This window comes from Lichenostomus cassidix, chromosome W (assembly GCF_008360975.1).
Source record: "Lichenostomus cassidix isolate B80296 chromosome W, HeHo_3.0, whole genome shotgun sequence".
In the NCBI taxonomy this organism is placed as follows: Eukaryota; Metazoa; Chordata; class Aves; order Passeriformes; family Meliphagidae; genus Lichenostomus; species Lichenostomus cassidix.
This window is the reverse complement of record NC_139510.1, coordinates 2,163,872-2,186,432: the sequence shown is the minus strand read 5'-3', so window position 1 is coordinate 2,186,432 and position 22,561 is coordinate 2,163,872. Positions and strand designations below refer to the sequence as shown.

At 45.0% G+C, this 22,561-nt stretch overlaps 1 protein-coding gene and 2 long non-coding RNA genes across 3 annotated transcripts in view; 2 read left to right on the top strand and 1 right to left on the bottom strand.

Annotated features, from left to right (window-relative positions):
• The window catches only part of LOC146425296 (uncharacterized), a 474,460-nt gene that overhangs the window by 80,903 nt on the left and 370,996 nt on the right, over window positions 1-22,561 (bottom strand). The window lies entirely within an intron of this gene.
• Window positions 1-22,561, top strand: part of LOC146425306 (uncharacterized) — a 241,556-nt gene that overhangs the window by 105,319 nt on the left and 113,676 nt on the right. The gene's annotated exons all lie outside the window — the stretch shown is intronic.
• LOC146425308 (zinc finger protein 462-like) overlaps window positions 1-22,561 on the top strand; it is a 204,720-nt gene that overhangs the window by 98,450 nt on the left and 83,709 nt on the right. The window contains 2 exon segments of the mRNA XM_085041554.1: window positions 2,283-2,474; window positions 12,235-12,496. Of these exon segments, the coding sequence (XP_084897680.1) occupies window positions 2,283-2,474; window positions 12,235-12,496 (454 nt within the window).

Genomic DNA, 22,561 nt, shown 5'->3' with positions numbered 1-22,561 from the left:
TCCTGTGAGAAGCTTCAGGAGGCTTTCACCATGTCCAGCAGAGCAAATCTCTGATGGCTCTGAAGATGATGGACATGCTGCTGGCCAAGCCTGGGCCAATTGGAGAGGTTGGTTACACCTCTGTGATAACATATTTAAGAACTCAAAACAATGGGTGCACATAGTTATTTTTAGCCAGAGAAGGAGGAGGTAAGAACATGTGAGGGAAAACAACACGGAGACACCAAGGTCAGTGGAGAAGGAGGGGGAGGAGGTGCTCCAGGCGCCGGAGCCAACAACCCTCTGTAGGCCATGGTGAGGACCATGGAGAAGCAGGCTGTCCTCCTGCAGCCCATGGGGTTCACGGGGGGGGATGCAGAGATCCACTCGCAGCCTGTGGGGAGGTGTCCACGCTGGAGCAGGTGGATGCCTGGAGGAGGCTGTGTTGCTGTTGAGCCGCTAGCAGAGAAGAGGACCCAGTTCTCAGTGTAGCAAGAAAAGGCGTTTATTATTTTGATTTCCATATATATATATACTTTTCAGAGGTCGCCCAGATTGGTCAGTCAGAACCCTCCCCCTAGGCCTAATTGGCCAGGCCTGAACTGCCCAAGTGTCCTAGGTTGCAATATAGATGTAGTTAAGTATTCTATTACCACCAGCTGTGGGCCGTTAGCTGCTATCACCTGCTAATGACCCACTCCGGATGACAGGCAATGGGCCATCCCTTAGCTATTACTAGCTGCTAATGACCCACCCCGCATGACAGGCAATGGGCCATCAGGGACCCACCGTGTGACTCATGGACTTATCTCATCCCATTGTGGGATGCTCTGCCCAGGAGGGAGGAACCAGGTGTTCCCATGTGGATATAACCTGGCCTTGGAACTGCCTGAGCTAGGCCTGTCTACTGGGTTCCCAGAGGACGAGAGCTACACTGGATCTTCAGCTGGAGACTAGACCTTCACAGGATCGCCGCTTCAACTGGACTACTTCAGTTGGACTGCTACTACCACCCTAACAGGGTGTTAGGTTGTATCTGACTTTGTCAGTGCTTTTTCCTTGTATTATTTCACTTATTTTTAATTTCAAATTGACTTGTGATCTCCCACTGGTTTGTTTTCAAACCAACACACCAAGTCTCGAGACACTGTTTGAAAAACATCCAGACTTTATCTTTGTTTATAAAACACAGCAAAATGTTCTCACGAGAAAGACCTGTGCTAGCCACAGAGGCTGTGTTCCAGTGGGAGTCCCAGTGGAGAGAGAGGCCTTGCTCCCAAGATGGAACAGCCTGTCCTTGGAGATCTGCACCCCATGGACGAGGGACCCCACACCGCGGCAGTTTTGGAGGACTGTCTGCCCATGGGGGGACTCACGTTGCAGCAGTTTTGGGAGAGCTGCTGCTCACGATATGGACCCACGCCAGAGGAGTTCGCAGAGAGCTGTCTCCTATGGGTGGGACCCCACAGCAACACAGAGGAAGGACTCCTCTCCCTGAGCAGCAGAAGATCTCGGTGATGGACTGACCAAACTCACACATGCTGTTCCCCTGCGCTGTTGGTGGGAAGGAGGGAGGGGTTGGGGGCAGGAACAGTGTCTTAAGGGCTTATTTTACTTCTCATTAGCCTCCTCTGACTCTGTTAGTAATAAATCTCTTTGCAACTTTAAGAGAAGCCTGTTCTGTCCTTGAAGCGTCTCCCAGTCCTTATCTCAACTCATGAGCCCTGTGTGTGTTAACTTTTTTTTCCCCTCTCCTCTGCCCAGCTGTGGCAGGGGAGAGCGGAGTGAGTAGATGTTGTGGGTGCCTGGCATTTAGCCAGTATGCTAAACCACGAAAGTGTTGTTGTTCTTTTAAGAACCTTAGTTAACATTTTAAAGTCTCCTGGTTTCTTTAGTAATGACTCTGGATATGTTGCATGGAAAAACACAGAGGACTTCACCCTTGCTTTCCTCCCAAGGAAATTTGGAAATGCTCTAGACAAGCGACTCTTTTTTAATCCAAGACTTCTCTTATACCATGCAACACAGGCATGCTAAGAGTCTGGTCTTTGTTTCCTGGCATCAGTCATTTAACAAGAATCTAGAGTTGTCAGAAAACAAGACTTTGGTCCCAAAGCAATGACCATACCTACAGACTTCAGACTGTTTCAACAGGGAGATGCACAAAGTTTGTTCTATTTATAATAAGTCGTACACTGAAGGAGGCCATAGGAATTTTACTGCTGAGTTCAGCAGGAAAAGAATGTGGATCCCATTTTGTTTCTTTTGTGAGCTGATGACTTGCCTGCATTTTGCTTACCCAGGTGAACATGCCTACAAATGTTCTTCCTGCATGTCTTCCACCATGACAATCAGCCAGCTAAAAGAGCATTCCTTTAGAGTGCATGGGAAAGCACTGATACTACCAAGACCCCGTGTTGTCAGCTTCTCAGCCCCACTTGGCTACTGCACCTCCAAGAAACACGCTTCTGCTGAAGAGGTGGAGGACTCTAATGGTAAGGGGTGCCTCAAAGCAAGACTTTAACTGTTTAAAGTACTACTTAATATTATAAATGTTATTATTTAAAAAAATAAGGTGACAATTAGAAAAATCTGAAGTTGTATGAAAAGCAAGAATAAAGGTGATGTTCTAGTACTTGACCTACAGTTGAATCTCACCAGTTTATTCTTTACCAACTTATACTGCCAATAGTTGTCCTTTGGAATAAGTCAATCTGACCTTACTTTTCAGCAAAAATTTACAACACAGGAAATTTTAAATGGCAGAGCTTCCATTAAAATTCAGTGAGAAAGAGAGCATCTAATTCCATTTGCATTTCTAAAAACACTCCTTTATCTTGTTATCAGAGAAGTTTAGTGAAGCCACAAGATTAAGTTTAAAAAGTAGAGGGAATAGCTAGACAACTTTCTATTTTATGGCTTTTTATGGAAATGTGTGTGTACACAGATCCTGATGTTTGAAATACAGACAGACGGCTTATTTTTAAGCTTTGCCTTGTCTTTAGGTTATGGAGTTTTATTGCTTGTGCTACAAATGAGAATCCTGGGGCAGTTTTAGGTCCCTCACAACAAGAAAGACATTGAGGGGCTGGAGTGTGTCCAGAGAAGGGAATGGAGCTGGGGAGGGATCTGCAGCACAAGGAGCAGCTGAGGGAGCTGTCGGGGCTCAGCCTGGTGAAAAGGAGGCTCAGGGGGGACTTTCTGGCTCTCCGCAACTCCGTGACAAGAGGGTGCAGCCAGGTGGGCTTGGGCTCTGCTCCCATGGAACAAGGGACAGGATGAGAGGAAACGGCCTTAAGCTATGCCAGGGAAGGTTTAGATTAGCTATTAGGAAAAATTTATTCCCTGAAAGGAATGTCAAGCATTGGAAGAGGCTGCCCAGGGGAGTGATGGAATCACCATCCTTGGAAGTGTTCAAAAGGCGTGTGGATGTGGCACTTATGGACATGGTTTAGTGGTGAACACAGTGGTGCTGGGTTAATGGTTGGACGCGATCTTAGAGGGCTATTCCAATTCCTTAATAAGTCTATGAAGATGTTTTAAAAGCAGCCTTGACAGTACTTACTGAATTCTTACAATGCATATTAAACAAGACTTTTAAATTAATATTTTAAATGTGAATTGTGTTCACAGGGCGTTATTTTATTTCTATTGTGATTATTCTCATTTTTCTTTTTATGAATATAGAAGCAGTCAGGACATAAAACTCTTCCATTATAGCTTCTTTGAATCATCATAGCAATATAAAGTATCCATAGGATCAATCAGAATTATTTTCAAATTTTGTTTTTAAATGTGCACCCATTACAACTTCTTCATACAGTATGGTTCTCTTAAGTTTTGTCTTCAACATTACATTACATCATTCTGAATCTTGTTTTGGTTTTTTTGTATCCTCCCCTTTATCCCAGTTTAGTTGAATACCAGAATGTTATATTCCAGGTCAGTGATGTGTGGCATAAACTGAACAAATGTCTATAGTCTTGGCAGATTTTGTATGACAATCCACTTTTTCATCTTTGTAGTGGGTTGACACTGGCTGGATGCTGGGCACCCACCAAAGCTGCTCTCTCACTCCCCTCCACAACTGGACAGGGGAGAGAAAATATAACGAAGGGTTCATGAGTTAAGGACTGGGAGAGATCACTCATTAAATACCATCATGGGCAAAACAGGCTCTAATTAGAGATATGAATTAAATTTATTGCTAACAAAATCAGAGCAAGATAATGAGAAGTAAAATAAGCCCTTAAAAACACCTTCCCCCCACCCCTCCCTCCTTCCCAGTTCTATCTCCTACCCCAGCAGCACTACGAGATGGGAATGGGGGTTATGGCCAGTTCACCTGTTGTTTTCTCCTGCTGCTCAGGGAGAGGAGTCATTCCCCTGCTGCACCGTGGGGTCCTTCCCATGGGAGACAGTTCTCTATGAACTTCTCCAATGTGAGTCCATCCCATAGGCAACAGTCCTCCCAAAACTGCTGCAGCGTGGGTCACTCTTCCACAGGGTGCAGTCCTTCAAGGACAGGTTGCTTCCAGTGTGGTCTTCTCTCTCCACAGGCCTCCCATGGGGTCACAGCCTCCCCTCAGGCATCCACCTGCTCCGGTGTGGGGCTCCTCCATGGGCTGCAGGTGGATCTCTGCATCACCATGGACCTCTATGGGCTGCAGGGGCACAGCTCCTGCACCATGGTCTTCAACACGGTCTGCAGGGGAATCTCAGCTCTGGCATCTGGGGCACCTCCTCCCCCTCCTTCTGCACTGACCTTGGTGTCTGCAGAGTTGTTCCTCTCACATCTTCACACCCTGCTCTTCTCTGGACCTAATTACAACTGCGCAACAACTTTTTGTTTTTCTTTCTTCTTAAATCTGTTATCAGAGAGGTGTTACCACCCTTTCTAATTGACCCAGCCTTGACCAGCAGCACATCAGTCTTTGGAGCTGCCAGGGATTGGCTCTGCTGAACATGGAGGAAGCTTCTAGCAGCTTCTTACAGAAGACACCCCTGTAGCCCCCCCAGCTACCAAAGCTTGGCCATGCAAACCCAATACAATCTTCCCACTCTCCAAGCTGTTGCCACTCATGACTATATGCTTTCCCACCAATGTGAGATGGTAATTTTGAGTCCCATTGAATTTCAGTAATGATTATATTTATAAATCCCATAGACTGCTATTAAATCTCTCTGCCCTTAGCATTATTTTTTTAGTATTATTATTATTATTTTAAATTATTATAATTTCTACAGTCCTACTTGCTTTTTGACATATTTTGTGGGTTTTGGTGTTGTCCTGCATCTTGATTTGTCTTCATGAGCATATTTTGATCAAAAGAAGAAACTTTTTGTTTCCTGCTTTTTTTCTTGATGTTTTTCTGACATTCTTTCTTGTGTTTATCTCTTTATGTGAATCCATGCATGCTAAATAAAGTAGCATTCCATATACTTTCCTTTCAGTCTCTTTAGGACTTCTCACAGATCTGTGATGCCCTGGGTTTCTACTTTATATTGCATTCCCATTTTAAATACTCATTGAAGTTTTGTGCACTCATTCCATTTTGCTCTGAACTCAGGAGTTGAACATCTCCTTGATGAGTTTATTTTGTTAAATAAATGCTGATCTATCTGATTCTGCAGTTGATGTTCTAGTACAGATTTACCAGGAACGTGTGACTTTTCCAATTTTATCTGCCTCACTCCCTGTGGTCATGAAGATATTTCTTTATTAGTATTTTGCAGATATAATATGCTTTCTTTTCAGTGAACTCAAACCATCAAGTCTATTGCTTTTCTTAAGTAATATTTTTCCTTACATCCCCAGCTCTGAATTTGCAAGTATTTAAATATGTGTATTAGATTTGCCTAGTTGTGGAGGAGTTTAAATACTTTTTTTCCCCTCTAATTTTTCAACTGCTTTTCTGTTTCTAATACTGAAACATTTACAAGTGTTGTTCTGAATCGTTCTTCTAGCATGTTTTACATGGGTTGTTTTTAGTGTTTAACTGTTGTGTCCATGTCCATTGATGGCTCTTAAAGTATCTACAAATGGCTAGAGCATAATTTGACTCCCAAATAAGTTTTCTGTAACTGGATGAGAAACTTGACTTTAAATATTTTTTCTTTCTGAAATTATCATGGTTTCTCTTCTTTTAGGGCTCTGACACACATTTCATAGTTTCTAGGTAGCATGTGCTGAAAGATGAGCTGGCAGGGAAGAAGGCTGCCTTGGCTGATCAGAGAGCTTTGGCTGGAACTCAGGGGAAAAAAAAGAATACCAGCTTTGGAATGCCTTCTTTGCCTTACTCTTTAATAGTCAGAGCAGTTGTCCTCAAGGTACCCAGGCCCCTGAGCTGGAAGACAGAGATGAGGAGCAGAATGAAATCCCCATAATCCAGAGGGAAACAGTGACCTGCTGCTCCACTTAAACATGCACAAGTCTATAGGGCCAGATGAGATCCACCCGAGGGTACTGAGGGAGCTGTCGGAAGAACTCACCAAGCCACACTCCATCATTTATGATCAGTCTTGGTTAACAGGGGAAGTCCTAGAAGACTGGAGGTTGGCTAATGTAACACCCATATACAAGAAGGGTTGGAAGGAGAATTCAGGAAACTACAGTCCAGTTATCCTGATCTTTGTGCTGGGGAAGGTTATGGAGCAGATCATCTTGAGTGCAATCATGAAACATTTACAGGGTAACCAAGGGATCAGGCCCAGCCAGCATGAGTTTAGGAAAGACAGATCCTGCTTGACCAACCTGATTTCTCTCTATGACAAGGTGATTCACTTAGTGGATGAGGGAAAGGCTGTGGATGTTGTCTACCTGGACTTTATTAAAGCCTTTGACACCATGTTCCACAGCATTCTCCTGGAGAAACTGGTTGCTCATAGGTTGGACAGGTGCCCTCTTCACTGGGTAAAAAACTGGCTGGATGGCCAGACCCTGATAGTGGTCTGGCCACATCCAGTTGGGGCCAGTCACTAGTGAGGTCCCCCAGGGCTCAGAATTTGGGCCAGTCCTGTTTAATATCTTTATTGATGATCTGGACAAGGGGATCGAATGCACCTTCAGTGAGTTCACAGACAAGACTAAGTTGGGCATGAGTTTTGATCTGCTGGAGGGCAGGAAGACTCTGCAGAGGGATCTGAACAGGCTGGATTGATGGGCCACGGCCAATTGCTGGGTTCTGCACTTTGGTCATGACAACTCCCTGCAACTCCAGGCTGGGGACACAGTGGCTGGAAAATGCCTGGCAGGAAAGGACCTGGGGGTGCTGGTGACAGCAGCTGAACACAAGCCCAGGTTTACCCAGGTGGACAAGAGGCCAATGACATCCTGGCTTATATCAAGAATAGTGTGGCCAGAAGGACTAGGGCGGTGATTGTCTCTCTGTAATGGGTACTGCCGAGGAACCTCCAGTCTTGGGGTCAGTTCTGGGCCCCTCACAGCAAGAAAGACATTGAGGGGCTGGAGTGCATCTAGAGAAGAGCAATGAAATTGGTGAAGGGTCTGGAGCACAAGTCTGATGAGGAACAGCTGAGGATTGTCCAGCCCTGGCACAAGCTGTCCAGGGAGGTGGGAGTCCCTGTCCCTGAAGGGATTTAAAAGATGTGTAGATGTGGTGCTTGGGGACATGGGTTAGTGGTGGACATGGCAGTGCTGGGGGAATGGTTAGATTTGATGATCTTAGAGGGCTTTTCCAACCTTAATGATCATGTGATTCTATGATTCCATGATATAAAACTTGAATGTTCATTTAGCTTTAGCAGGGAGTTTTCTTTATATATTTTTCCCCTGTGTATGAACCTATGGTATTGTCTTGGTTTGAAAGACAGGTGTCTGTTAAGAAAGGTGGGAATAACAGTTCTTTACTAGTATCTATAACGAGGCAAACAAGCAACAACAACAGTAGCAACAAACAAAAACCAGAAAACTCGGCGGCAGCTTTCTCTGGGCTGCCAGGCACTTTCCCCTTTGGTGCAGTTACGGTCACAACCAGCAGGGGCGCTGTTGGGCTCCCAGCTGGTCAGGGCAGGTGCGATAACTCCCACGCAGCTGCAGGGGGCGCTGTGGCGCGAGGTCAGCTCCCTGTCTCACTTGGGTAATGGCGGACGGGCTGAGCAGGACAGGGTGCAGGGAGTTCAAAAGCAGCAAACTGGAACCGCAGGGCTGGCCGGGCTAGCAAGAGAAAGGTGGCAGAAACTCTGCAGTTGTGGCAGAAACTGCAGTGCATTCCGGCAGGCAGGGGCGTGGGGCAGCAACAGCCAGGCTCTTCCACAGCAGCTGTGAACGCAGCCGGGGAGACACACGCTCTGGGAGGGGGAAGAGTGTCGGAATCCCGTGCTTTTTCCCAAATGAAAGCTCACCCAGCCAGGAAGAGAAGGCAGTGCAGAGACGGGCTTTTCTGCAGTCGCAGCGAAAGGAAGACAGCAGCTTCACTGTTCCCCCTCTGGTGCCCATCGAGCAAGTGACGTTTCCAGGCGTTCCCCTCTCCTCACCACACCCTAGCCACATCTTTTGTCTCTTAAGTATTTGGTCGTAATGATTCCCTAGCAACAAAATGGGGGAAAATTCCCCCAACCTCCAACAGGTATCCAGGCACGGGTACCACTAGAACTCACTGTCTGCCCATCTGGAAGGGCAATGGTCCATATATGGACAATGTCATGTGAAAGGGGGGATTTCCTCAAACCCTTAGTATTTGATTAGTCTGTCAGCACCCCAGGAAAGCTGAGACCATTGTGTCCGACCAGTCTGTCAATGTCCCATTATGGGGACCCTTCACTGAACAGTCTTGCTGGATCAGAGGGTGGTTCGACTGACTTGTTTAACGTCACACACCAACAGAGAGACCCCTTCCTGGGTCTCCACGCCTTTAATTGAGTATATTACCTGCTGCTGGCAACTGCTAGTGCCCTTGTAGGACTCACATTGACAGTTTACTAAATAATACTCTTTAAAAAATTGTGACAGGTTAAGGTTTGAGGATTGCTGGTGATAGTATTTGACTGAAAAAACGTGTTCAAAGAAACATAACAGGCTCTAATCCCCAATGAAAGCTTGTTGCGGTTTAAAGGATGTTACTGCAGACTTTACTCTAGAGCTTCTCTACCCAGCCCGGTTCAGCGCCTCAGTGCTCCAAACCCTCTGTCTCAGGGCTGGACACTGCGCTCTCACCGGCCGGGGAGCCATAAGGCTAACTCTGGTTCGTCTGCTTCCACAACCGGCGATGATAAAGGAGGCAAGAAGGGTCTATGTGTTCTGTCCATGGAAGATGTTTATTCGCATGGTGCAGCAGAGGCCAACGACCTCCCCGAGGCAGAGATGCCTCGAGGGCGAAGGCCTCACATGCACAGCCACATGTGGAGCATAGACACATGTGGAGCATAGACGGCAAGATGGTGGAGGGTAAGGGGTTTTATAGGGAAACAGAGAGGGGCAGGGACAGCACACAGGCCCAGTGACCTCTGGGTACAGGGGAGGTACAGGGGCGGAGTTAGGAGTACAGGAACCAATAGGGGAAACCCGAGGGAGTGGCCAGGGCCACGTGGGGTTAGGGTATAGGAACCAATAGGGAAAACTGGGGGCGTGGCTAGGACTATGTGGAGTAGGGAAGGCAGGACAATAGGTGACAAGTACAGTCGTTAAGAAAAGGGGTGTGGGGAACTTGCAGCTATTATCACAATATTAAGAAAGGGGTGTGGGGAACTTGCAGCTATTATCACAATAAAAGCTGGCTTGAGCTAATCATTCAGTGTGCACAGAGAACAGTTCTTACCCAATAGGTGTCCCTATGGGGTCATCCACATTCAGCCCATTGACTGGTCCCAGTAAATTTAATAGGAAAAATTAAAAATAAGTGAAAGAATACAAAGAAAAGCACTGACAAAGTCAGATACAACCTGACACCCGGTTAGGGTGGTGGTAGCAGTCCAAATGAAGTAGCTCAGTTGAAGCAGTGATCCTGTGGAAGGTCTGGCCTCCACCTAAAGGTCCAGTAGTAACTCTTGTCTTCTAGGAATCCAGTAGAGAGGGCTCACATAGGCAGTTCCAAGGCCAGGTTATATCCAGGTGGGAATGCTTGGCTCCTCCCTTCTGGGCAGAGCATCTCACAATAGGATAAGTCCATGAGTCATGTGGTGGTTTCTTGATGGCCCATTGTCATGGGGTGGGTCATTAGCAGGCAATAACAGCTAACGGCCCACAGCTGGTGGTAATAGAATACTGAACACATCTATATTGTAACTTAGGACAACAGATCACCAGTCTGATGTCACCCCAGTCACTATAACCCTTTGTGTCCAACCTGTGAGCCACTTGCTCACCTATCGCATGATGTGTTTATCCAGCTGTGTGGTCCAGGGTCCAGGTAACTAGAACATGGACTTGAAGCATGCACCATCCCATCTCTTCCCATTCATCTTCCCATCCCAGTAACATTTTCTTTGGTCCCTTTGGACCCTTCTTTTCCCAACTATTCATTGTTCATGCATCCTCAAACACATAATGCTCCCATCACTCACACCACAGCTACACCACAATTTCCCTTAAGCAGAATCAAGGCTCTTTCTGCAGACTCAAAATCATTCCAGTTATTCCAGATCCAGACCATGACAGTTCCTGGTGTTACCCACATTCTCTGCTAATTATTTACCCACATTCTCTGCTAATTATTGTTGTTGGCAAAACAGTTTAAAATTGGGGAATTTTGCTTGTGTTAATTTATTGCAAACCAGTACAAACCTCCCACCACTGATTTGGGCATTGAGGAAAAAAGATGACAATTGTACAAACGCATAAACACCTCTCCTCTCCCCTACCCTACCCAGTCTCATCTTCCTTTATTTTCACAAGTTACACTCAGTCTGTCAAAACTCCTCTAATAAAGAAATGGATGGTGTAGAAGGCTGATTACCATGTGTAATGGTTTCTGCCTTGTATGCCTGCTCTGGCATGGGTTGCCCACAGGCTTGCATTCCCTTCAGAGGTGTATATACCACCCACACCTATAAATTGCCTCTCCAGCCACCACTGACTGCCTGTGAATTACTTAAGTATGTTTGAGCAGAAGAGCCGTGTACTTCTTTTATTGGATAAGATTTTGGTGTGAAGTGTGATTTTTTCCTTTCCCACAGTTGCTTTCATTTGCCTCCTGGCAGGCTGGAAGCAGCTGTTAGAACTCACTGTGAGCAAACCTGCTGTAGAAGTAATGAGAGGAAAGGATAAATATATTCAGATCCAGTCCCTGCTCATGTGACTCAGAAGAACCAAAAAAAAAAAATTGAATAATTTTACAAGAAGCTTTCATGTCTCTGCTGTAAACCTGATGATGAAGCTGGGGAGCCTGGAGACATTTTCCTCCCTATGTTTTGGTTTTCTTTGGTACTTTTTGTTGTTGCTGTTGGTTTGGTTTTTATTTCTAAAGCATATATAACTATATGGCAGTGAGAAAATAAAACAACCACTTTACTCTCTTGAAGACAGATGAAGTCCACACACTGAGTGCTATACAGCTGTACAGGCATGTTTGTCTTTTATTTCTCTTTACTAATTGTTTAAAATGAATGGTATAAATTTCCAACAAGTATGTGTTTTAAAGAATTCATATATATGCTGTCTTAGGGATTTATATTTTAAAAATGTATCAAAACCAGGATGTGGCTGGTAAACTTTATATCTTTATATCTTTATATCCTTTTTTTCTTTTTAATCATATTTTGTTTTCCTTTTCAGGACTGTCACACTGAAGTTCATCTGTGCTTTGTCTGCTTTCTTTTGTACCATTCATGGAAAGTTTAGGATTATATAGGACAAAGTAGCTGAATTCCTAACTTCCACATTCAAATCAGTGTATTGGGAAACTTCCAAGACTCCCTTCCCTTTTTTGAAATAAAGTATTCTAGTTTTCAGTTTGTGTGCTGAAACATATAATCTAGTCTGTGGGGGGGTTTTTCAAGTATCATTAAAATGGTGTGGCAGCCTTCTGTTGGATTGTATAAGGGGAAGGGAAAAATGTATCCATTCACTTTTTCTTTCTGTCTTTAATAGGTTACTCTCATATATTTGTCCCTCCCCAGATCAGATTTAAAATACCTAATCTTAAGTGACTACCTTTTACATTGTAGAATACAGATCAGGTTAGATGAAGAAATGGTAATCCTCTTATCTCTTCTGGAGGCTGCCTGCTGGAGCAGGCTTGGAATCTTTTTAAATTTCATTGACCCACCTGGAATGACAACTTCTCTCTTTCTTTATAGACTCTTCATACTCAGAACCTCCTGATGTTCAGCAACAGTTGAACCACTACCAGTCTGCAGCTCTGGCCAGGAACAATAACATCAGCCGACTCCCACCTTCTGGGAATGCTGCAGGAGTGGAAAAACAAGAAGCTATCCTTAACTGCGAATTTTGTGAATTTTCCTCGGGTTACATACAGAGCATTCAACGTCATTACCGTGACAAGCACAGAGGGAAGAAATTCTTCAAGTGCAAAGACTGTTCCTTTTATACAGGCTTTAAGTAAGTATTGTGCAAAACAAATAAATTTACCTTCTAAAGGGATTTTTTTAGCATTTCAAGACTTCTGAAATCTTTGTGAGAACTTGCTGTAGCTAAGAAACACATGACCGGTGGTGACTGGGGAAAGAAACATAGGAAATGCCATACCAGATCACAGCAGCATTCATGTAATTATTTTTCTTCATTCCTACAACAACCTGTAACATCTGCTGAAAAGGAAAGCATGAGAAATACTTGCAGTAAGATGTACTCACTACAGTAAATAGTGTAAGGAGTGGGGATTTTTTCCCCCTAACAATTTGTAAATAGATGCTGGTCTTCACCATCAAGTATGAGGAGTTTTCTCTACAAAAATAAGGCATATTTTATGAACAATTAGCATGAAGCATGAGGCAGTCAGATGTTCTAGGTAGGTTATAGAATTTCTATTCCCTCTATGAAGAAAGCTCTCATAATCCCTACCCCCACCCCCCTGCAATTTATCTGGCTGAAATATAAAGCATACTCCAAAGTGTCTGATAGCATATAGAAACATTTAAGCAAATCAAATTAAACATTGAAAAATTTTAAGTTTCACACACCCATGTGTGTCTGTTTAGCCATGTTCCCTAATGAAAAAAAGGTTTGTGTAGTTGTGTTGTTTCTCAGTTTCCTTCTGGTATTTTGAAACCTCAGTCATAGCCCCCTTAGCTGGCATTCAAGGTCTCAAAGGTCCTTAGGAGTGTGGTCAGGTAAAGGAGAGAAGTTCTGTTGAATAATGCTCAACCTTTTCTGTTAAGATCACAGAATCATAGAATATCCTGAGTTGGAAGAGACCCACGAGGGTCATAGAGTCCAGGTCTTTGGTTCACACAGGGAAACCTAAAAGTGAAACCATATATCTGAGAGCATTGTCCAAATGCTTCTCAAACACTGATGGGCTGGGGAGCTTGTTCCAGTGACCAACCTTTTTCCTTAACATCCAGTTTGAACTTCCCCTGGCTCAGCTTTAAGTTATTCCCTCACATCCTATCACTGGACACCAGAGAAAAGACATCAGCACCTCCATCTCCACCCCCTCTCATGAGGAAGTTGTAGACAGCAATGAGGTACTCCCTCAGTCTGCTCTAAACTGAACAAACTTGAGCTGCTTAGTATCCTCAGCATCTCATAAGTCACACCCTCTAGTCCTTCTGTTGCAAAACCATGAATAAAGACTTTAGTAGTAGTCATGCTAAGGCTTGGAGGGATCAGTAGGCCTGAGTGTAAACAGTGTTGTGTAGCGAAGTTGACAGTAGCGATCAAAAGGATCAATAGAGCATACTGAGGAGGGTAGAAAGACTTATCTAAGGAATGTGTAGCTATAGAACAGTTTGTTTACTTAAGTGATCTGCTAAGTGAAGTGTGTGACTTATCTAATAGGGTGTAGTAGATTAATGATGATAAAGAATGTTCAGTTAACGAAAAACAAAGTCACAATGTAATCATAAATCAGGTAGATGTGTCTAGAAATCAAATTCGTTGAGATGAAGCAATTTGGAAAGAAAACATATATATACTCAGTGATTTTGTAAAAGGTTGGGGCTCTGACTTTGGACATCAGTCCTCAGGTCCCCAGGGCCCTCAATAAAGCACCGCATAAAATAACTTCGGTTGTTTTGTGTTTCCTCGGTTCGGGCAACAGTTTTCTGGTGACCGCGGCAGGACTCCGAAGGTGGCTGGGGCGGTTCACATCCTGATCTACTCCACGCCGGCACCGGGTGATTCTCGGGGAGTCATCGGTTCGTGCCCGACCCCCGCGCCTGTCGGACAACTGCAGGAGGTAAGCCCATAAGGTGCTTTATTAGTTTAATACTGGGTACCTGCCCATAAGACGAGGCGGCGAACCTCGCAGGGTTGGGTTATAGACGTCTTGGGGAATGCCTAGGCGCCGACCATAAGACGAAGCGAAAGCTACGCTGGTTCGGCACTTGCCCCTCGCGGCGACGAGAAGTGGCAAGTTGGTTGGTTTGGTTGCTGTCCTCTTTCTATACTTGGTGCTGTTGATATCTGTATTCTCTGCATGTTACCTGTTATTCTTTGCATGTTACTTTCTGCTTTGCTATGATGCCTTTTAAAACCTTTAAAGCATTGGTACAAGCTAATGGTAAAGTACCGGGGAACACCCCATTAGGATGCTTGCTGGGAAGATGGAAAAGTGCTGGGTTTTACCAAGACTTAAGCAAAGGAAAAATGATAGATTTTTGTAATCATGTGTGGCCTCTCTATGCTTCTGAGGGTGGACCGGAGTGGCCTGTCAATGGTACTGTTGATGAGAACATAATTAATCCATTGATGTATTATCTAAGGGATAATGAGAAATGGGATGAGGTACCTTATTTGGATTTGTTCCGTTATTTGGGGTCTAAAACAGAATGGCAAAAGGAGTGTGGTATGCTATTGTTGCAAGCGGGGAACGATGGAAATGAATGTATTGGGTGCAAATCGCGTGAAACCTGTGTGAAATGTGCAGTACGGTTCTCTGGTCAAGGTGAGGATTTATCTCTAATGGTTGCCCCCTCTCGCCCTGTTCCCTCTGCTCCGCCGTACAGAAGTAGGGAAGGAGATATAGATGATACTGATACTGATGAGGATGATGAGGAAAATAAAATAGAATACCCGGAAGGACCTGGAGTAAATCATACCTCAGTCACCCTCCGTCCCCAGACTCCTTCCCCAAGCCCCTCCCGAAGCATACAAAGAACCCCCATAGCGGCACGGACTAGACAGGGAAGGCGGAATCAAGAGGAACCCCTAATGATAGCCCCCTTAAGGGAAGCTGTGGGCCCCCGTGGTGAGAAAGTTATTATTAAAGTACCTTTTTCTCCAGGAGATTTGGTGATTTGGAAACAATCAGCTGGGAGTTATCGGGAGGATCCTGAGCGGGTGGCCCGCGTGGTGAAGATGATAATTAAAACTCAGAATCCAGATTGGAATGATTTACAAGTGTTATTAGATACATTAATGGATTCTACAGAAAAAGAGATGGTTTTACGGGCAACCAGAGAACGAGCTAGGGAACAACTCCGGTTACGATTGATGATGGGGGAAACGATAGATCAGATGGTCCCCGGGGATGATCCGGGGTGGGATCCGAATGAGTTAGAAGGCTTACAGAGGTTAAAAAGGTACCAGGAATTGTTGATTGAAGGTGTCCGGACTGGGATGCCCAAAACCTTAAATTGGTCTAAATTGTACTCAATAAGACAAGAAAAGAATGAATCCCCTTCAGCATTTTTAGAGAGACTTAAAGAGGCAGCACGGCGTTTCACTAGTTTGGATGTGGAGAGGGAAGAAGGTCAGTTACAATTGGCATTGTTGTTTATGGGTCAGTCACAAGAGGATATTAGGAAAAAGTTGCAGAAATTAGAAGGGGAAGACACACGGCGCATAGATAAGTTGTTGGAGGTAGCTTGGAAAGTTTATAATAATAGAGAAAAGGAAATGGCTAAACGACAACAGGCCGGAATTCTTGCGGTAATTCAGCAGTCTGCGGTTCGGGGGGGGTTACGGGGTCGGGGAAGAGGAGGAAGGGGAATCGGACGAGGACGGGGAGGATTCACTCAGGGGAGAGGAGGATTTTTAGTCGCAGGGATGAGCCAGGGTGGACAGGAACAGTTGGGTCCTAATCAGTGTGCATTTTGTCGTCAATTCGGACACTGGTAGAATGAATGTCCTGAAAGAAACGGGATTGGGATGAGTAATGTAGGGTTGATGGGAGGTTTCCCCGTACCGCCGGTAGATGGCGCCCAGACACAAGCACAGGCAATGATGTTGGGAAACTATAGGGATCAAAGTAGACTAGACCGGGATCTGAAGGTGAGGATAGAAATAGGCGGACAGGAGCAGGAATTTATGGTTGATACAGGGGCTACTCACTCAGTTTTAAATAAACGGTTGGGACCCATAAGTGACACAACTATACAGGTAATAGGAGCTACGGGACAATTGGAGGAAAGGCCTTTTCTACAACCCCTTAAAATTCGGAGGAAAGGAACTGGATCATCAGTTTTTGTATATGCCAAACTGCCCTCAGCCTCTGTTTGGACGGGATTTGCTGTCTCTATTAAATGCTAAAATTATATTTGAACAGGGTCGAGTTAAATTGGAAATTCCGGATGAAGAAATCGGGAAAATATTTGCAATAAAAGAAGTGGACTCAGTACCGATCCCAACAGAGATTGAACATGCAGTGGTACCCTCGGTTTGGGAGGTGGGAACTCCGGGAAAATCAAAGGTTGCCCAGCCGGTGGTAGTTGAGCTAAAGGAAGGAGCTAAACCGGTTAGGATAAAACAGTATCCCATTAAAGCAGAGGCTCGGCGGGGAGTAGCTCCGCTGATAGCGCAGTTTACAGTGCAAGGATTATTGAAGGAATGTGAATCAGAGTATAATACTCCTATATTCCCGGTGAAGAAACCAAATGGTAAGTATAGATTAGTTCAAGATTTAAGGGCTATAAATGAGATAGTTAAAGACATTCACCCGGTGGTTGCCAACCCTTACACATTGTTAATATCTGTATCGGAACGATTTAAATGGTTTACTGTGATTGATTTAAAGGATGCCTTTTTCTGCATCCCACTGGCAATAGAGAGCATGAAGTATTTTGCCTTTGAATGGGAAGAACCAATGACAGGAAGGAAGAAACAGCTCACCTGGACCAGACTGCCTCAAGGATTCAAAAACAGCCCTACCATCTTTGGTAATCAATTGGCAAAGGAATTAGAAGAATGGAAAACGACTCAGGTGAGAGAATCTCCATATTCTTATGTAGTATTGCAGTATGTAGATGATATTCTTTTGGCCACAGAAGACAAGAAGGTATGCCTCCGATTAACTGTTGCATTATTGAATATGTTGGGGCAAGCAGGATACAAGGTATCCAAGGAAAAAGTACAACTGGTCAGAGAAAGCATCCTGTACTTAGGATGTGAACTAACACAAGGCCTCAGACGTTTGGGGGTTAATAGAATTGAAGCTATATGCTCCATTCCACTCCCTAGAAATCACCAGGAGTTAAGATCCTTTCTGGGAATGGTTGGATGGTGCAGGCTATGGATTCCGAATTTCGGCCTGATAGCAAAACCCCTATATGAGGCTCTAAAAGAATCCCAATTGAAATGGAATACAAACAGGGAAAAGGCGTTCCAGGATTTGAAACAAGCATTAAAAGAAGCCCCGGCCTTGGGGTTGCCAGATTTAAACAAAGACTTTCAATTATATGTGAATGAAAGGCAGAAACTAGCATTGGGAGTTCTAACCCAGAAGTTGGGATCCTGGAAGAGGCCTGTGGGATATTTCTCCAAACAACTGGACACTGTAAGTACCGGTTGGCCGTCATGCTTGCGGGCCGTTGCGGCTACGGTACTTCTCATTCAGGAAGCCAGGAAACTTACCATGGGAAAAAGAATGACGGTGTATGTTCCCCACATGGTACTAGCTGTCTTGGAGCAAAAGGGGGGTCATTGGCTATCTTCTAGTAGAATGCTGCAGTATCAAGCTATTCTAAGAGAACAAGATGACATAGAACTCCAAACGACTAATCATATTAATCCAGCAGAGTTCCTCCACAGTGAGATGGAAGAACACGAGCTCTCCCATGACTGTGTGGAAGTGATTGAACAAGTTTATTCGAGCCGACCGGATTTGAAGGATGACCCCCTGGATGCTCCAGACTGGGAATTATTCACCGATGGTTCCAGTTTTATGGAAAACGGTACCAGGTATGTGGGATATTCAGTGGTTACAGTTACTCGAGTTGTGGAGGCACAAGCCTTGCCACCAGGTACGTCAGCCCAAAAGGCTGAGATCATTGGACTCACTCGAGCCTTGATATTGAGCACTGGGAAAAAGGTAAATATTTGGACTGATTCCAAGTATGCCTTTGGTGTGGTGCATGTTCACGGAGCACTATGGAAAGAAAGAGGACTTCTTAATTCCCAAGGGGCTGTAATAAAACATCGCACAGAAGTGTTAGCATTGTTGGATGCTGTACACCGACCAGAGCGAGTGGCCGTTATGCATGTCTGGGGACATCAGAATGAAGAAGGAAAAATCTACCAAGGTAATCATTTAGCAGATGTAACTGCAAAGCAGGCAGCTCGTCAAGTATGGACTCAGATGGCTCTCATACCAACTAAGGTAAACCCCGTTACACCTTATATGCAACAAGCTCCAAAGTATTCACAGGATGATGAGAAACTAGCCATGTTATTGAAAGCTCGGAAAGGAGCAACAGGATGGTACATAACCAATACAGGACAAGTAGTTGTTCCCATACAGATAATGAAGGCCATCCTCATAGCTGAACATAACAAAAGTCATTGGGGAGCAGAAGCATTGAAGTTGTAGGGGTCCGGAGGGGTCCGGCCGCCTGGCCCCAACGAGCTCCGGGGCTTCGGGAGACCTCGGGGGCCTCACCTGGCCCAAGCTCTCAGCCCTCCCGGCTGTTCAGCTCTGTCCAGAGGCGGCTGCGGTCAGCCTCGGTGTTCCCAGGCTCGCTCCTTGGAGCGGCAGGGACCACGCGGCGGAGGCGGGTGCCTGCCGGGCAGGAACGCCGTGGAGTCGCTGGTCGCTTCCCGTGATAAAGAAAGGGCGACGAGCTGAGAGTCCGCAGTGTGCAGTTTATTAAGGAGAAGCGGCGCGGGGGAGGCACACTGGGGGCTCTCGGGTGGGGCGGTCCACGCAGCTGCCGGGCGCAGAACCCAGCGGGGCTGGGGTCGCGGCCACACCACGCCGAGAGAACAAAGGGAAGGGGTTTTTAGGGGGAAATACGGGGTTTCCCGGGGAGGAACAGCAGGGGCGGAGCCAACGGGGCTCCGGGACAACATGAGGGACAAGCGGGGGAGCAAATGAAATATAAGTAGGGAGGGGATGACAAGCAACTCATGGGGGAAGCCCGGCAACAGAACATTCTAGTGAGGGCAAGCAGCGGGGGCGGTGATAGGGGCGGGGAAGCAAACCTTAAACCAATAAGCTTAGGAAAACTTTCCAGGGGAGGGAGAGAGCGGTTTACGGCCCGGCCTCCTCCGAGTCCCAGGCGATGGCATCCTCGGCAGCGTCCCCGTGGATTACGCCGACCACCGGCCTCGGGGACTCGGGATCCGCAGCATCGGGCCGCCGCACCCCCACAAAGCATTGGTACAATTTTTGAAGAATGAAATAATTTCCAATCAGATGTTAACGTTGGCAAAACGGGTGAATGCAATGTGCCCAGTTTGTTTAAAGAATAATCCTATTGTCAGGAAACAGATTCAGATGGGAAAATTACAAGTAGGACCAGAACCGGGAGATTATTGGCAGGTGGATTTTTCAGAATTACCCAAAGCACAAGGGTATAAATATATCCTGGTGTATGTGTGTACCTTTTCAGGGTGGCCAGAGGCCTTTCCGTGTAGGACTAATCAGGCAAAAGAAGTAGTGAAAACTCTCTTGAAAGAGATAATACCTAGATTTGGAGTACCTTTGGGGTTGTCATCAGATAGGGGTCCTCACTTCATTGCTAATATTGTGCAGGATGTAGCACGGATGTTAGACATTGCTTGCAATCTCCATACTCCTTGGAGACCGCAATCTAGTGGGCAAGTAGAAAGAATGAATCAAACTTTAAAGGGTCAAATTAAGAAAATCTGTCAGGAAGCCAAAATACAATGGCCTCAGGCTTTGCCACTTGCTCTCCTCCGAATTAGAATCAAGCCAAGGGAAAGATTAGGTGTGAGCCCCTATGAGATACTATATGGGAAACCTTACCATGCAACTACTTTAAAAGGAGACCCGCATGTGGTAGGGGATCAGGCAGTATATAATTATGTTGTTTCTCTGCATAGAGTTCTCAGTGCCTTGCATGGAGCCCTGCAGTGGAACAGACCTCTTCCACTGGAAAACCCTGTGCATGATGTTCAACCAGGAGACCAAGTATATGTGAAGAACTGGTTCACAGACCCACTGAGAGAATCATGGGACGGCCCGTATCAGGTGATACTAACAACATTCACAGCAATCAAAGTGGCCGGAATCGACTCCTGGATATATTACACGCGAGTCAAGAAGATGCCAACTCAGTGGGAATCCCAAGTCGTGTCCCCCACGCGATTGATTTTACGAGCAAAATGAAAATTGTAATTGCTGTATTTCTGGTTATGCTAAAAATATTACCTGTTGATGAACATGTACTTGTCACTGTTTCAGATCCTGTAATCAGAGCAATGGAAGGAATGACTGTAAACTTGACTTGTGAAATCATTGTTGACCAGGGAGCTGGAGTCGATGAGATAAGTACATATTGGAGAAAAGAGCAAACACTCACTAATGTTATCAATAGTACATTTTGGGATAAGGACACACAAAGAGGCAATACCACATTGCAACTTACCAACGTTAGCATGGAAAGTGCTGGGACATATACATGTCTGGTAAAAATTAGGTGGAGTTTGGATTATAAACGAATCACACTAGGGGTCATGACATGGCAAAGCAATTCGGCAATAAAAGTCTTACCTTTATCTCTTACCAGGGCACGAGTAAATAAGAGAAGAATTAGAGATGTTGAAATTGGAAATAAAACCTGGGTTTTTCACCATAACCCAGAACAAGAAAACTTAATTGTAGGTTTAATTCGAGACTTTGGAGAAATGCAGAATGTTTCTAAAATCACTGCTTGTTTACCTCTGCCTCGAGCAGCGGGAGAACCAATTCCATGGGGAATAGTTCCCATCACTGATTTGCCTGAGGCATATGTAAATGTAACTTGGAGCTGTAGATTGGTTCCTAATGAGTACTATGACTGGAAAGAGGGTTGTATGTTGGTCCGGAGGGTTACCGAACACCAATGCAGGCAGATGCCAGGATATTATGCATGGCTGACAACATCGAAAGGTAATAAGTGTGTTGTTTCAGGGCCTGTTTCAGAACCATGTAACAAAGTGACTCTCAAGGAACAAAAGGTTAGAGAGGAAGAAGTCTGTCAAAATGTTACCCAGACCCAGTCTTTAGAAGACGAATGGGGAACAATTTGGGGACCAAGCCTTTTAGAAACATATAGCTACTTAGGACAAGTTAATTGGTGCATACAATGGACAGGAAGTAAAAACCAGACTTACACTGAGGTAATGAACCTCCAGACTACCAGACGGGAGAAGAGGGACCAAAAAGACATCTGGAATTGTACCCAAGTAATCACATGTGACACACCAAAAGATAAAATAGGGCTCGTACCAGTAAGAGTCTTGCTAAAATGGGGATGTGAATGTCGAGGATACAACCATACAATTACAGACCAAATTCAAGGAGATAAAAATGGGAAGAGAATCATCAGTTGTAAATCTACTACTATCAGAAGTCCAGGAAACCTAGTTTGGGTTATGGGGCATGGAAAATGGACCACCCATATGCCAATAGATGGGCCTGTCACACAAATTACTTTAGGAATTCCGACCTTATGTCCGTTTTGGAAGCAGTCTAATTTGACCCGACAATCAGCTAGGACTAAACGAGACTTGGATGATGAAAACGAATGGCATGAGCCAACCAGTGGAGTTAAATTCGGGTGGGCTTTGGAATCCTTGTTTGCACCTATAGCTTCATATCGGAACAGGGATATGCTCTACAAACTAATGGGGCAGACTGAAAGATTGGCAGCAGCCACCAAGAAAGGATTTAAAGATTTCAATATTCAGTTACAGGCTACCACAAGAATGACATTACAAAATAGAATGGCTCTTGACATGCTCCTACTGAAGGAACATGGAGTATGTGGATATCTGAGCCAGAAAATTGATCATTGTTGCATCCATATCCCAAATGTAACTATTGATGTGGAAAAGGACATTTCACAATTGGAACAAATAGAAGACAAAACAAAAGATCTCGAAAGGGAAGCAGAACATAATTGGATTGGAGAAGTGTTTAGCTCTTTAGGACTCCAGGTATCTGGATGGATATCATCGGTGATTCAGTATGCGATAATGTTTTTGATTTTGATTCTAATTATCTTTGGAGTCTATAAATGTATTTTAGGAACCATTGGAAGGGAGCGCCTACATACCCGA